The following is a 16,093-nucleotide window of genomic DNA, read 5'->3' on the forward strand; positions in this document are numbered from 1 at the left end:
TTAATACCTCAACTTTCATCAGTAAATAATAGGCAATAGTTCATCCTCCACCACTTCTGTCATCCACTTTACCCCCTCCACAACCACCACCTGTGCAACCACCCATTGAACCACCTACTTTTTGAACCATCACCTCTTATGTTTTCTGCCATAACCATGCCTGTCACCACTATCTTCATCACTGCTATGACCCCTGCCACCAGCACTACTATCACGTCTACCACTACCCCTACCACAGTCTCTTCAACCCCTACAACCATCTCTGCAAACCCCTTTGCCACCACCACCATCACCTCAACATTCACATGTGCCGTCTCTGCCACCCTCTCTGTCATCCTTCTACAGCCACCAGTGTCACTACCATTGCCACCTCTTGTCCCACACTTTCTACCATCTCCACTACCAACACCAGGACAACCACAATTACCACCATCTTTGCCATTCCCTCTTCTGCCACTATCTTGTACACTATCCTTGCCACCACTACTACTATTGCCACCTTCACAACCACCTGTGCCACAGTTTCTCCCATCCTCCGGCACCACCACTCTGTGCCAACACTGTGTCTGTCACAGCCACTACAATCCACCTTAACCATTCCTTCAGTTACCCCTTGTGAAACCACCACTACCACCATCTGTAGCATAAATCTTGTTATCACCTGTGTCACCACCACTACTCATACCTCCACAGCATTTGCTACTCCCTGTGCATCACTTCGTCATCACCACTGTCACCTCCTTTTTAGCCACTTCTATCACCTCTACAACACTAGTGCTATCAACTTTTTGCCACCACCTCTGCCACCTCTTCTTCCACCATATGTAGCTACCACCACCTCTGCCACCCACTTTGCAATCACCACTGCCTCCACTTCTGCCATCATCTCAGCCATTAACACTACCTCCATTGCAACAACCACTTTTTCTACCGTTTTTGCCATCCTTTTTCCACCATTTTTGCCTTCAAACCTGCAGCCACCTGCTTTGTCACAGCTACATCCATCACCAGTTCTAAAACCACCTGTGCTGCAACATTTAGGACCAAACTATACCACCAACACTGCCACCACTCCTGCTACCACATCTTCCAAACCTTTTGCAACCACCACCATCACCTCTACAACCACTTGTGCCACCCCTTTTGCCATTACCACCATGTCTACAACCACCTGTTACCATTGTTGCCAAAACCTCTTCAGTCTTTACCATCCCCTCTTCCACCTCATGCCACAGCTTCTGCCACCACTCATGCTTCCACCACCACCACCAAATTTACAACCACCTTGGCACCATCTTTGCCATCCCTTCTGCCACCACAATCAGCAGACCCTGTCATCCCCCACTACTACAACCTCTTATAACACCTCCTGCACTATATTAAGGGTCTGTATTGAGGGTCCTGTACCTGAGAGGTAGCTACTTCTATATCAAGACTATTGTATTCATGCACTGTTGCTGCTCTGTGATATGAAAGTGTTTGTTTTTTGCTTTATGGCAAAAGTAATCCAAAGTGGGTTATGTTCTTGTATAATGTCAGTACCACTGAGCTAATTTACCCATGTGGTTTTTACTTCCAGATAGTACCACCACTAGTACATGGTCCATCAAAACATGAATAGGGCATACATGAATTTTATCAGAAAAATGTTTTATGGCCCAGACCACAGTTAAAGCCTCCAATTCCCATGCCAAGTAGTCAGGCAATGGAGATTGGCTTACTAGTTCTTGTTGCATTAGGACTGCACTTAGGCCTTTGCCTGAGTCTTCAGTTGTTAGGATAAATGGTTCTGAACAATTTGGGAAGTGCAGGACTGAAGTAGAGGTAAGGGTTTCCTTTAAGTGATTAAAAGCTTGCTGCTGATCATTTTTTCAAACTTTTGATTCTTCTTGAGCTGTCTCTCAAAGGATTAGCCTTCTTTGCAAGATCACAGGTGCAGGGTTAAGCAAATACTGTAAGAACCATGAAGTGCCATATGTCATCCATGGTTTTAGGTGTTGGGAAGTCTTATCCTCCTCTTGTTTCTTCATTATACTTAATGAAAAATTATTAATTACCATATACTCCAGAAACTTATGTTCTATCGTCAAGAGGAGACATTTTAATCTTAAGACATGCCCCTCCCAATCTTGGCTAGATTTTGAGTAACATATGACATTATGATGATATCATCTAAGTAGGCCATCAGAGTATTTCTCAAGAGACCCTGGAAGACAGTATAGTTTTCAGATACCATACAAAGGTAATAGGATTGTTCCTAAACTCAGATGGCATTTTCCTAAGCTGGAAGAGTCCCTGAGGGACAGAAAAGATAGGCAAAGGTTTGTTGTACCCTCTTGCTATAGATAGGGTTATGCGGAGGAGGGAGGGTGGATGTGTTGGAAATTAAATGTTCGAGGAGAGTATGTGGTGTGAAATAATTTGATTTTGATTGAGTAAATACTTAAAGGTTAAGAGAGATGTGTGGGAATAAAATGAGTGTGGTTTAGAGAGGTTTGGACATATGGAAAGAATGAGTGAGGAGAGGTTGACAAAGAGAATATATGTGTCAGCAGTGGAAGGAACAAGGAGAACCAGGAGGAGACCAAATTGGAGATGGAAGGATGGAGTGAAAAAGATTTGAGCTGTTGGAGCCTGAACATGCAGGAAGGTGAAAAGCATGCACAGAAAAGAGTGAATTGGAACAAGGTAGTATACTGGGTTCGACATGCCATCAATGGACTGAACCAGGTTGGTATGTGAAGCGTCTGGGGTAAACCATGGAAAGGTGTATGGGACCTGGATATGGATAAGGAGCTGTGGTTTTAGTGTATTACACATGACAGCTAGAGAATGAGTGAGCAGATGTGGCTTTTCTTTGTCTGTTTCCTGTCGTTGCCTCACTGACGTTGGGAGCAAAGAGAATGTATATGATATCCTCTTTCTTTTCCTTCATGCATTTGTGCTGTTGCCTGTGGGGCAGGGTGGCATCAAGAATGGATTAAAACAAGCAAGTATGAATATGTCCATGTATATATATATATATGTATACGTATGTGTATATATATGTTATCTTTTATTTGTTATACTTTGTCGCTGTCTCCCACATTAGTGAGGTAGTGCAAGGAAACAGACAAAAGAATGGCCCAACCCACCTATATACACGTTTATACATACACGTCCACACGCGCACATATACATACCTATACATCTCAACGTATACATATATATATACACACACAGACATATACATATATACACATGTACATAATTCATACTGTCTGCCCTTATTCATTCCCTTCGCCACCCCGCCACACATGAAATGAAAACCCCCTCCCCCGCATGTGCGCAAGGTAGCGCTAGGAAAAGACAACAAAGGCCACATTCGTTCACACTCAGTCTCTAGCTGTCATGTATAATGCACCAAAACCACAGCTCCCTTTCCACATCCAGGCCCCACAAAACTTTCCATGGTTTACCCCAGATGCTTCACATACCTTGGTTCAATCCATTGACAGCACGTTGACTCCGGTATACCACATTGTTCCAGTTCACTCTATTTCTTGCACGCCTTTCACCCTCCAGCATGTTCAGGCCCCGATCACTCAAAATCTTTTTCTTTCCATCTTTCCACCTCCAATTTGGTCTCCCACTTCCCCTCATTCCCTCTGCCTCTGACACATATATCTTCTTTGTCAATCTTTCCTCACTCATTCTCTCCATGTGACCAAACCATTTCAAAACACCTTCTGTGTGGTAATAAAAAGAGTGTGGTTGACCACTCTTTTTATTACCACACATCTCTCTTACCCTTTCATTACTTACTCGATCAAACCACCTCACACCACATATTATCCTCAAACATCTCATTTCCAGCACATCCACCCTCCTCCTCACAACTCTATCTATAGCCCACACCTCGCAACCATATAACATTGTTGGAACGACTATTCCTTCAAACACACCCATTTTTGCTTTCCAAGATAACATTCTCGACTTCCACACATTTTTCAACACTCCCAGAACTTTTGCCCCCTCCCCCACCCTGTGATTCACTTCCGCTTCCATGGTTCCATCCGCTGCCAAATCCACTCCCAGATATCTAAAACACTTCATTGCCTCCAGTTTTTCTCCATTCAAACTTACCTCCCAATTAACTTGTCCCTCAACCCTACTGTACCCAATAACCTTGCTCTTATTCACATTTACTCTTAGCTTTCTTCTTTCACACACTTTACCAAACTCAGTCACCAGGTTCTGCAGTTTCTCACCAGAATCAGCCACCAGTGCTGCATCATCAGCAAACAACAACTGACTCACTTCCCAAGCTCTGTCATCCACAACAGACTGCATACTTGCCCATCTTTCTAAAACTCTTGCATTCACCTCCCTAACAACCCCATCCATAAACAAATCAAACAACCATGGAGACATCACGCACCCCTGCCGCAAACCAACATTCACTGAGAACCAGTCACTTTCCTCTCTTCCTACATGTACACATGCCTTACATCCTCGATAAAAACTTTTCACTGCTTCTAACAACTTACCTCCCACACCATATATATACATGCATATGTCCGTTTATGTGCTTATGTATTTATCTTTGTATGTTTCCAGCACTAGCACGGGAAACAGCGATCAAGTATGATAAAGTTAAAGTACTGAATTTGTAACCAAACAAAAACCCACTGTAAGTACACATGGATTTGTGAGAAAAGCCAAATGAGCCACTCCCAAAAGAAACACCAAATTTTGAATCGGGGAACAAGGGAACGTTAGTGATTGATGCTGTAAGAAAATTATCCAAGCATTAGAAAATATATATCCAAAGGAAAAGACCTTATGGTAAATGTACCAAAACACTGAAATGCTAACATTGAGGATGCACCATACAGAGGAATCTAATGAAAATATAAAGTTGAATGAGTGCCTTTGATAGCCTTGCTTTCTCTTCTGAACAGTTACTCCATTTATACAAAGGATTGATCTGTTCTTGTATTGGATACTGTTCTCACATGTGGGGCAGTTGAGTTGAAAGTGCCCAACTCATAAACTCTGCCAGGCTAACTTCAAAATTTGACCCACTTGCCCTACAGCATAATGTTGGTTAATTTTTTAGGTATTACCTTGGTTTTTACTCCTAAGAGTTGGCTGCTTGTGTGCCTCACCACTAGCTAGACCATGCATTACTTGGCGGGCTGGTGCATCACATGATTACTGTGTGGCCAGTAGCAAATCAAGGGTGGGCATTTTGATAACTTTCTTTCCATACACCTTGAAAGTTTGGAGCTCTCTACCCTCCCATGTCTTGCCCAATAAATATGACTTGGCTCATTTTAAAAGACAAGTTTTTTCACTTCCTCCATAATTCCTAAATACTTTCCCTTGTGTCTTCTTTTTTCCTTTCATAATCCTCTCTGTATTTCAATTAGGGCCTGATGTGGACTTTTGTCTTGACTGGAGCCTCTAGTGATACAGTATAAAATGAAAGAATCAAATCACAAGAAATCCTGATGAAAAACAGTAATAATGGGAAATATGAATACATATATATCCCTGATAAAGATGGGGTAAATCAAAGAGAATTAGCACAATATTGAGATCACAATAAAAAAGAAAGAAAATTTAGAAAAGGTCTTGAAATAGAATTCTTAACAGAAGAAAGATAGGATATATGATAAAGCATTGATAAACTCAAAACTTAGTAAACAGATTCATTTGAAACATACTTTTGTAGTCTCATGAAAACAGAATGGCATTACCATAGGAGAGGTAGTAAACTCAGTTGTATAGGGGAGGCAAGGTTTATCTTAATCAACCAGCTGGACAGGGGCCCTCCTCTCAGGTCAGTGGCAAAATAGTGTCACATTCTTTGACCTCATGGGAAGGTGATGCAAGATGATGAAAATGTCACTGTGGTGAGGTAAGCAGACTCCATCTTCAGTGTATCTCTGCCCCCATGCAGGAGTGGAGACAGTTGACAGTGGACAGTTGACAAGTGAGCTTGTCAGCATGACAGATCAGCCATTCCCAGACATATGATCAAGCACACCAGGTGGATAAGAACAAAGCTGAATGTGATGACACCTGCAGAATCCTTGGGATATGATTACCAATACCCACCATGCAGTCTTCCAGCAAAGTTGAGCAAGAGTGGAGAGAGATGCTGATCATGCTGCCCTTGAGTTGACAGCTGTGGTGATTTCAGGCAGATTTAAGAATTTCTGTGTCAGGGTTTTGGGAATGCCACTCCAGGATATTGTTACCCTACCTCTAACGTACATCATGGGACATGTGCAACAGACCCAGAAAGCACAACACCGAGCAGTGTAGGGCAGGCAAGAGAGGCTCTAGGTAGAAAAAAATATTGGCTGAGCAACAGCCAGATCATAACCCTGGGTCAGCTGAATTTCCAGGTGATGTTATAGTCCCACAGAACAGTGAGGTAGCCCCACAGCAGAACCAAGACCACCCAAACAAAACAGGATGTGAAGCAGGAGAGATAGCTAAGCCACATTGTATGTCTGGCAGAGGCAGAACCTATCCCTTAGGGCAAAGTGATGAGGTATAGTGGTATGGTTAATAGGCCTATAATGTTCATCAGGGGCACAGCCACACAACAAGACTAGTATTACTGAAGCAGGCTGCCATGGACAGCACAGGAAACAGTGACTCTGGAAAAATATTATTAACAAAGTCATGAAAATTATAGCAACAGTCAGAAACCTCAGAAGTAAAGATGCAGATCCTCTGAAGAAATGGCACTTCTGAAATTGAAGAATTGTAGGGATAGCATAGCTTTGACCAATATATGTGTTGCATAGGACATTTTTAAAATCACATTGTTCATTAATTCTTTTTTATGAATCTCCATATGCTCTTCATAATGTAGTCACTGTGAAGCAGTAGGGGGCCTCAGTTTTAGAATGTTTATGGTTTTCCAATTTTATAATGTGAAATAGAATTTTTATGTACAGCAATTTGTCCAACCCCCATACATACTGACCCCACTGCCACCTCGCTGTGAACTACCCCCCAGTGACCACTCCTTGGAGTTCTCTTGTTAAGGGCTGAGTCATTGTTCATGCTATAGTCAAATGAGAATTCACAGATCATGGAATGTTCCAGAGCATTTACATGTGGTACCATGATATACATACATACACATATGAGCCACTGACACCCTGCCACCATCTGTTCCACTATATTCGCTACCCCATTTCTGTCATAATTACCACCACCACTAGAACTTTTTTTTGCCAACTCATTTACAAGCACTTTTACAACCGATAGTGCTGCTCTCATTACCACCTCCTCTTCCTCCACCTTTGCCACCATCCCTATTACTATTTCTGCCACCACTTTGAAGCCACTACTAACATATTTCTGCCACCACTTCTACCATCCTGTCTGCAACCACTAGTACCATCTGTGCCACCACCACTGCCATCCTGTCTGCCACCATTATTACCACCCCTCTCCACCATTTCTGCAACTATTGCTTTTCCATCATTTCTACCTTTCCCTCTGCCACTAACATTACCACCACCCCTTCCACCACCTCTTCCCCCATCTCTGCTACCACAACAACATCCATATGTGCTACCACCTCTGCCACCACACCACTACTACCTCTTTCCCCATGTCTACCTTCACCTCTGACACCCCATTTGCAGTCACCATTATCACTACATCTGCCACTACCTATACACTCTTACACTCACCTGTGCCACAACCCTTGTTATCCCCTTTGCCACCATTTGTTTTACCATCTCCATCACTATTTTTTAACCTCCCATGCAACACTTCTGCCAGCACATCTACAGTCTCCTATTCCATCATATTTGCCATTCTCTTTGCCACCACCTCCTTGCCTTAAAATTTTCCATCTCTGCCACCATTTCTGCTACTACCCCTTCAACCACCTCTGACACTCCTCTGCTGCCACCTCAGCAACTTTTTGTGCCAACCCCATGTTATCTCTATTACCACAATCTCTGTGAACCATTTCTGGCACCACCTATATCACCACTACATTAAGCTGTGCACCATCTTTGCCTCCACCATAGTAATTATGTATTTGTACTGTACAGGAAGGGAGTTTTACTTTCATGGGATCCCTGACCATTATATGCTATCATACAACTTTTAAAAAATTTTATGCTTTTCATATTTACCACATCCTCATTCAGTTTATTCCATTCTTTTACCACTCTGATACTATGAAATTACTTCTTCACATCTTTTTTGATAAGGCTCTTGCTCAGTTTCACGTTATGCCTCTGTTTGTTATATCCCTATATCTCTCAAAGAACTGTTGACTGTGCATCATCAGTCAGTTTTGAAAACTTAAAGGTTGTGGTTAGGTCACCACTCACTTTAATTTCTTCCATGGTGGGCATATTCAAGTTATGTAGCCTTTCCTTGTAACTCAGCTCTCTTAATTTTGATGCTATCTTTTTTGCTCTCGAGTCCATTTCTATAAGCATTTTGTTCTTTTCTAGGTGTGGGGACCAAACTTGAGAAGCATATTCTAGTTTTAGCCTCATGTGTGATGTAAATGTCTTGCTACACCCAAACCTGGAAAGCCTATTTTAGTTTTAAGTTTATGTATGATATAAACAGTTTACTGAGTATTTTCTTACCCATGAACTTGAATGAAAATCTGCTATTTGCTAGCAGACAGTTGGCCTCCACTGTTTTCCAACAATGGGACTTCACTAACATATTATAGACATGGTCTGCTCCCAAGTCTCCCACACAGATTCCTGCACCTTATTTCATGCAAGATGATATTCATATTAAGGCCTTCTTTCATTGTGATCCATCCTCATTACTTTATATTTGCTTGGGATAAACTTATCATCCATGTATCAGACCAACTTTAATGTCTTTCAAGGTCTCTTCATAACTTGATGTAATCTTCCATACTTTTCAATCCCCTCATGTCTTTAGCATCCTCTTTAAACATATTGAGATTGGAGTTCATACTTTCTTGCAGGCCATTCATATAAATCAAGAAGAGTAATTGTCCCAGAACAGAACCCTACTGCACTGCTAGTGACCTCAACCCATTTTGAGAAAGCTCCTCTGACATACATCCTTTGTCACCACCTTTCCCATCCCCACTGCCACTTCCACCGTGGCCATCCCCTCTGTCATCATTTCTCCTACCACCCCTTTTGCCAGTACCACCACTGCCATCAACTTTTCTACAACCTTTACCACCTTTTCTTCCTCTATCTGTACAACGACCAGTGCTACTACTATCACCACCATTTCTGCCACCTCTGCATCAAACCCATTTCCTTCCACCTGTACAACCACCTTCACCACATCTGCCATCCCCATCCCCATCCCCTCTGCCACTGTCACTACCTCCACACCAGTGACCCTCTTTCCGTCATTTCTACTTCCACTTCTGCAACCATTCTCTTTGCCACCACCAATACCTCCAACTCCTCTGCCACCTTTGCATCACCTCTGCCTCTACCTTTGCAACCACCAGTACCACCATTACTTCCACCTCCTCTGCATTTTTTTGTGCCATTACTGCTGCCATCCCTCTACCACCACCTCTACCACTCCTTTCCAATCATTTTTTTCTCCACCTCTGAAACCACCTGTGCCACCACTATTATCATCCCTTTTGCTTCCTTCTCTGCCATTACCACTACTACAGGCTCTTAACATCTTTTACCATCTTAACTGCCAACAACACTACCATTGCCTCTACAACAATATGCACCACCACCGTTGACTACCCCTCTTCCACCATATCTGCCACCACCACTACCATGACCCCAGCTACTATTTCTTCTGTCATTTCTACACCACCACCTTTAGAACCACCTCTTTCCCACCACCTCTGCCATTTCCTCTTCCACCACCATCACCCCTGCCACCCACTTTGCAACCACCACTAATTCTACCTGTCACCATTTCTACCACTCTTTCCACCACTTCTGCTATCCCATGCAGCCACAATAACCACCACTCCAGTTCACTTTTCAGCCACTGTCAGATGTAACTTCATATACAGATGCATTGTGATGATTGCAACCCATCAAAGTAGATCACCCTGACATACATTTCACACCTCAGTATCTCTGGTTTAGTTTTAGTTCACAGTTCTCATCCAGTATCTAATGAACAGTCATGCAACTTCATATACTGATGAGCTTATCAGCATCACACCAAAAGTAGGTCACCCTGACCTACATTAGAAATCCCCAGAGGTTAGAGGTTAATTTCATGATTAGAGATTACTGCATTCCTTATATTTTCTAGGTAATTGTTTCAAATTAATACTGTGATTTTAAAAATATTCTTTAATACTGATAATACTTATGCAAAAATGGGACTGAAAAATAGTTTGACTTGGCCTTAAAAAGTTTGAGAAAGGTCTGAATTTTGACCTGTTTCATTTGCTAACCCTTCAGGTAGCTTAGTAGAAAAAGTGAGGTAGCTACCAGTGTTTATTATCTTGCAATGAATACAATAGTGCTTGTACAAAGTGGATACAGGTAATGACCCAAGGCCCTCAGTTGATAAGCTGCAGTGCTTTAACGTGTATTCCATGATTGCAGATACAGGATCATCTTTTGCAGTTTGAATTTTACCGTAGATCATAAAGTTCAAACAAGTCATCTAAAAGAATCAAAAGAAAACTCGTATGTAGATTATATTTATGTACTCTATGTGTTTATATGTCTTCTTATGAAATACAGCAGGGTAGCTGTATGTCAGTTTTATCCGTTGTAATACCCCCATCTAAAGTGTACACACATACACTCAAACTGCCCTTTCACTTCAGTCGTGAGCCTCCTTTGTATGACTTCCTGCTCAAACAAGTTTTATTACTTTTTTTCTTACAGAGTAAAGGAAGATGTCCTTCAAACCTTCCGCAGCAAAATGCGTTTCTTGTTAGCTTGCTTCTTGGAATTGGAGCCTCTATGAGACAACATTGTTGCACATTCCATAGCATAGTAATGGTATATGATGTCTGTATTTATTAGCTAAGAGCAATATGTAATAGGTTCATTTTGATTAATTAGTAGACTCCCAAAACTGTTATTTTCATTATTTAACATATTAGCATTTTACCAGAATTTGTCATCATTTGTTAGTGAAAATCTCCAATCCAGTTCTGACTTAAAATGAAGGATTATATGTGAGAGTCTGACTTTGTTATTGTATATATCCATTAGCAAATGAGCTTCATGACTGTTGCTGTTATGTACAGATTGTTTTATATGGGTAAGAATTGACATTGTACAATAGATATTATTAGTAGTAATTATTCTAAAGTAGCAGGAATTAACATGGTCTACTATTACTTTTCATTAAAAGTTTCAACCAGTGTATGTAACAGAAGTGAATGGTTTGATATGCAGAATTGTATTATCCGTTAAGCTTAGAAGAAATTTGTTCAGCTTTTGAGATTTTATTCTTTCCTCTATGGTATCTCATGTGAATATGAGATATATTCTGTAGGCATATTAGGGTTAGGACCTTCGTACACCGAGTATATCTGGTGAGAAAGCGCTAGCTTTCACTCACCTTCACAAATCACATGCTAGTCGTGATCATGGCACCTCACTTGTTTTAGACCAGCCTCTGGCCCCCCACTGCCCTCCACCAAGATGGTATCATGAACCTCCATACTTCCAGTTTGATAGATCTCTTACCTCTGTAGGATCATGCATTGTCAGGAGATAATGCTAAAACTAGCTTTTTCTATACTGTAGATCAGTATTCTTTTTAAGTTTTTATATCCATCGTTTATGGTGTACATGTTTCTTGTTCGGTATTCTAGGTTACTGTACAGTATTTTTGTATGTACAATATATATGAAATTTTCATACTTGTTTACAGTTTCCCATGTTAGTGATGTAGCACCAGGCAGAAAGAAAGAAAGGCCGTATTTGATCACATTATCCATTCTCAAGCTGTCATATGTAATGCACCTATCCACAACTATGCCCAGCAGACTTCTTTGTGGTTTTCTCCAGCTGCTTCATGTGCCTTGGTTTAGTCCATTGACAGCATGTCAACCCTTGTATATCACATTGTTCCGCTTCACTATATCCTATGCATGCCTTTCACCCTCCTGCATGTTCAGGCCCTGATCTCTCAAAATTTTTTCTGCTCCATCCTTCCATCCCCAATTTGGTCTCCACCTTTTTCCTCTCCACTTTGGACACATAGATCCTCCTTGTCAACCTTTTCACTCATTCTCTCCAAATGTCCAATCCATTTCAGCACACCCCCTTGAGCTCTCTCAACCACATTCTTTTTATTGTTACACCTTTCTCTTACCTATTTATTACTTACTTGATAAAATCCTGCACTGCATATTGTCCTCAAACATTTCATTTCTGACACACTAACCCTCCCCCTCACATCATCTGTGGCCCATCCCTCATATATGTAAAAAATTAGGACCACTATATCTTCTAATGGGTCCATTTTCTCCCTTCCAAATAACAGCACCTCTTTTCACACTTTCGTGAATGCTCCCAGAATCTTTGCCCCTCACCCACCCTGTGACTTACTTCCACTTCCATGGTTACATTTGTTGCCTTGTCCACTTCCAGATATCTAAAAACTTTCTTCATTCACATTCACACCACAAGTAACCGTCCTGTTGAATGTAATAACCTTACTTTCATTCCTATTTATTCTTAAGTTCCTCCCTTTACACATTCCTCCAAACTCAGTCCCCAACTTCTGTAATTTCTCACTTGAGGCTGCCACCAGTGGTGTGTCATCATCAAAAAGCAACTGACTCACTTTCCAGGCCCCACTCACCCTATGCAGATAGTATACTCATCTCTCTCCAAGACCCTTGCATTTACCTCCCTCACCCCTCTGTTCATAACTGAATTAAAACAGCCATGATGACATCACACTTCCCTGCCACAGACCATCATTCACTTGAAACCTCTTACTCTCCACTCCTATTCATACACATGACTCTTGACAAAAACTTATTGTTTAAGTAGCTTTCATCTTATTCCATGTTTTCATAAGACTTTCCATAAGATATGTTTATCAACCCTGTCATATGCTTTTTTCAGATCCATAAGTGCCACATATCAATCCCTCTCTTTCCCTAAGCTAACTATTTCTCACACACATTCTTTAAAGCATACACCCAATCCACACATTCTCTACCACTATGAAACAACATTATTCCTCCCCAGTCAAAAACACTTACCTTTGTCCCTGTTACCTTTATGTAATGATATTATTTTCAGATTTATTAATATCATTATTATTATCATTATGTTATTACACATGACAGCTAGAGAATGGATATGAGTGGATGTGGCCTGTCTTTGTCTGTTCCTGGCACTGACACAGGAAATGGCATTCATGTATAAAAAAAGAATATTATATTACATATAACCCTAGGACCTGTCATATAGGTTTCTGCAGCTTCAAGCTGTGCTGCAATCAGTAGCATAGAAATGATGGACTGTTTTAGAGTTCCTTGAGGGGGACTTTACTACTTTTCATCAACTGACAGTGATGCACTCTTGCCATAGTTGACTTCACTCACAATGTAACCACAAGCTGGCAAACACCAGTAGTACATGGCATGCAGCCTCAGGCTGTTCCCTGCTGCTGTGTCAGGCCATGGCTCAAACCCAGACACTTTACAGACTCACACTTGTTTTTGCTGTCATCCCCAGCTATTATTACAAGTTGACATTAACCCCAACCTGAGGCCCCAAGAGTACATCTGCTCACTGTATCCTCACCCCCATCATCAGAAAACACTAGTCTGTAAGATGCAACTTCTTTCTTGAGTTGTAGCACGTCCATTGCATATCCTTACCCTCTACAAAGACATACTTCAAGCTCTGAACACAAACACTCGAGGCACCCAACCAAATACACACTTCCAATACAAGTACACAACAAACAGTTGCTCAAAACATACAACTACACCATGAACAAACTAACTCTGCCATTCCATAAAACCCCATAAACACACTAAACATCATACAGTTTACCACCAGTGGTATCAAAAACAAGTATGTAGGAGTACTCAGCATATACTCACATCACATGTATAATTAAACAGCCATAAGACAGATGACAAGGACAAGGAAGAGGATTTGTGACATACACCACATCATATTCGCAGACATCACTAAAAGCACAAATTAAATGACAGACAGAGACAACATTCACTGCAACCTGCTGTTGGTATAAAGATATTCCCATGTGTGGAGGCCTTTATTAAATCAAATATTACATGTTTTGCATTCAAATTTATTAAGAAAGGGGGTGATTGCATTGCTGATTGGTTGGTTAGGATATTCACTGTATGTATGGATCATGGTAAGGTGCGTGTGGATTGGCAGAATGCATGCTTAGTGCCATTGCATAAAAGCAAGAAGGGTAAATGGGAGTGTTTAAACTACAAAGGTGAAAGTTTTGTTGAGTATCCCTGGTGAGTTTTAAAGGAGGGTGTTGATTGAGAGGGTGAAGGCCTGTACAGAGCATCAGATATGAGAGAAGCAATGTGGTTTCAGAAGTGGTAGATGATATGTTCATCAGGTGTTTGCTTTAAAAGTGTGTTACAAGTACTTATGGATCTGGAGAAAGCATATGAAGAGATTGATCGAGATGCCTTGTGGAGGGTCTTCTGAATATCTGGCGTGGGAGGAAAGCTGCTAGAAGTAGGAAGAAGTTTTTATCAAGGGTTTGAGATATATGTATGAGTAGGAGGAGAGGAGAGCGAATGGTTACAAGTGAAGGTTGATCTGTGACAGGGATGTGTGATACCACCATGGTATTTTATTTGTTTAATGGATGGGGTGGTGAGGGAGGTGAATGTGAGATTCTTGAAGAGAGGGATGATTATGAAGTCTGCAGGGGGATGAGAGGGCTTGGGAAGTGATTCAGTTGATGTTTTGATAATGATACAGAACTAGTGGCAGATTTGAGTGAGAAACTGCAGAAGTTCATGACTGAGTTTTGAAGCATGTGTGAAAGGAGAAAATTGACAGTGAATAAGAATATAAGCAAGGTTATTAGGTTTACCAAGTTTGAGGGACATTTAGCTAGGGTGTGAGTTTGAATGGAAAAAAATTGGAAGTAGAGAGTTTTAGAGTGAACATGGCAACAAATTGAACCATGGTAGTGGAAATGAGTCATAGGGTAGGGGAGGGGGTGAAGGTTCCAGGAGCAGTGAAGAATATGTGGAAAGATGGAATGTTATCTAGGAGGGCAAAAATGGGTGTTTGTTTGAATAATAGTCCCAACAATATTATATGAGTGTAAGGCATGGGTTTCAAATAAGGTTGGGCAGAGGAGGGTGGATGTGTTGGAAATTAAATCTTTGAGGACAATATGTGGTGTGAGGTAGTTTGATCGAGTAAGTAATGAAAGTATTAGAGAGATGTGTGGTAATAAAAAGTTTGGTTGAGAGAGATGAAGAGAGTGTGCAGAAATGGTTTGGACATTTGGAGAGGATGAGTGAGGCAAGGTTGACAAAGAGGATATATGTATCAGAAATGGAGGGAACAAGGAGTACAAGGAGACCAAATTGGAGATGGAAGGATGGAGTTAAAAAGATTTTGAGCAGTCAGGGCCTAAACATGCTGGAAGGAGAAAGGCGCACATGGGATAGAGTAAATTGAAATGACATGGTGTACTGGAGTTGATGTTGGTAAGGATATTCAATGTATGTATGGTTCATGGCGAAGTGCTCGAGGATTGGTGGAATGCATGCATAGTGCCATTGTACAAAGGTAAGAGGTATAAGTTTCTTGAGTATTCCTGGGAAATTATTTGGGAGGGTATTGATTGAGAGGATAAAGGCATGTACAGAGCATCAGATTGGGGAAGAGCAGTGTGGTTTCAGAAGTGGTAGAGGATGTGTGGATCAGGTGTTTGCTTTGAAGAATGTATGAGAAATACTTAGAAAAACAGATGGATTTGTATGTGGCATTTATGGATCTGGAGAAGGCAAGTAATAGAGTTGATAGAGATGCTTTGTGGTTGGTATCAAGAGTATATGGTGTGGGAGGTAAGTTGCTAGAAGCAGTGAGAAGTTTTTATCAAAGATGTAAGGCATGTGTACGAGTAAGAA

At 41.2% G+C, this 16,093-nt stretch overlaps 1 protein-coding gene across 1 annotated transcript in view; it reads left to right on the top strand.

Moving 5' to 3' along the window:
• The window catches only part of Sec5 (secretory 5), a 142,079-nt gene extending 130,660 nt beyond the window's left edge, over positions 1 to 11,419 (top strand). Inside the window, exon 19 of the mRNA XM_071664208.1 lies at positions 10,860 to 11,419. Coding sequence (XP_071520309.1) covers positions 10,860 to 10,941 — 82 coding nt within the window. The 3' untranslated portion in view covers positions 10,942 to 11,419. The remainder of the gene's footprint in view (positions 1 to 10,859) is intronic.
• Positions 11,420 to 16,093: the final 4,674 nt, after the last annotated feature.

This window comes from Panulirus ornatus, chromosome 8, assembly GCF_036320965.1.
Source record: "Panulirus ornatus isolate Po-2019 chromosome 8, ASM3632096v1, whole genome shotgun sequence".
In the NCBI taxonomy this organism is placed as follows: domain Eukaryota; kingdom Metazoa; phylum Arthropoda; class Malacostraca; order Decapoda; family Palinuridae; genus Panulirus; species Panulirus ornatus.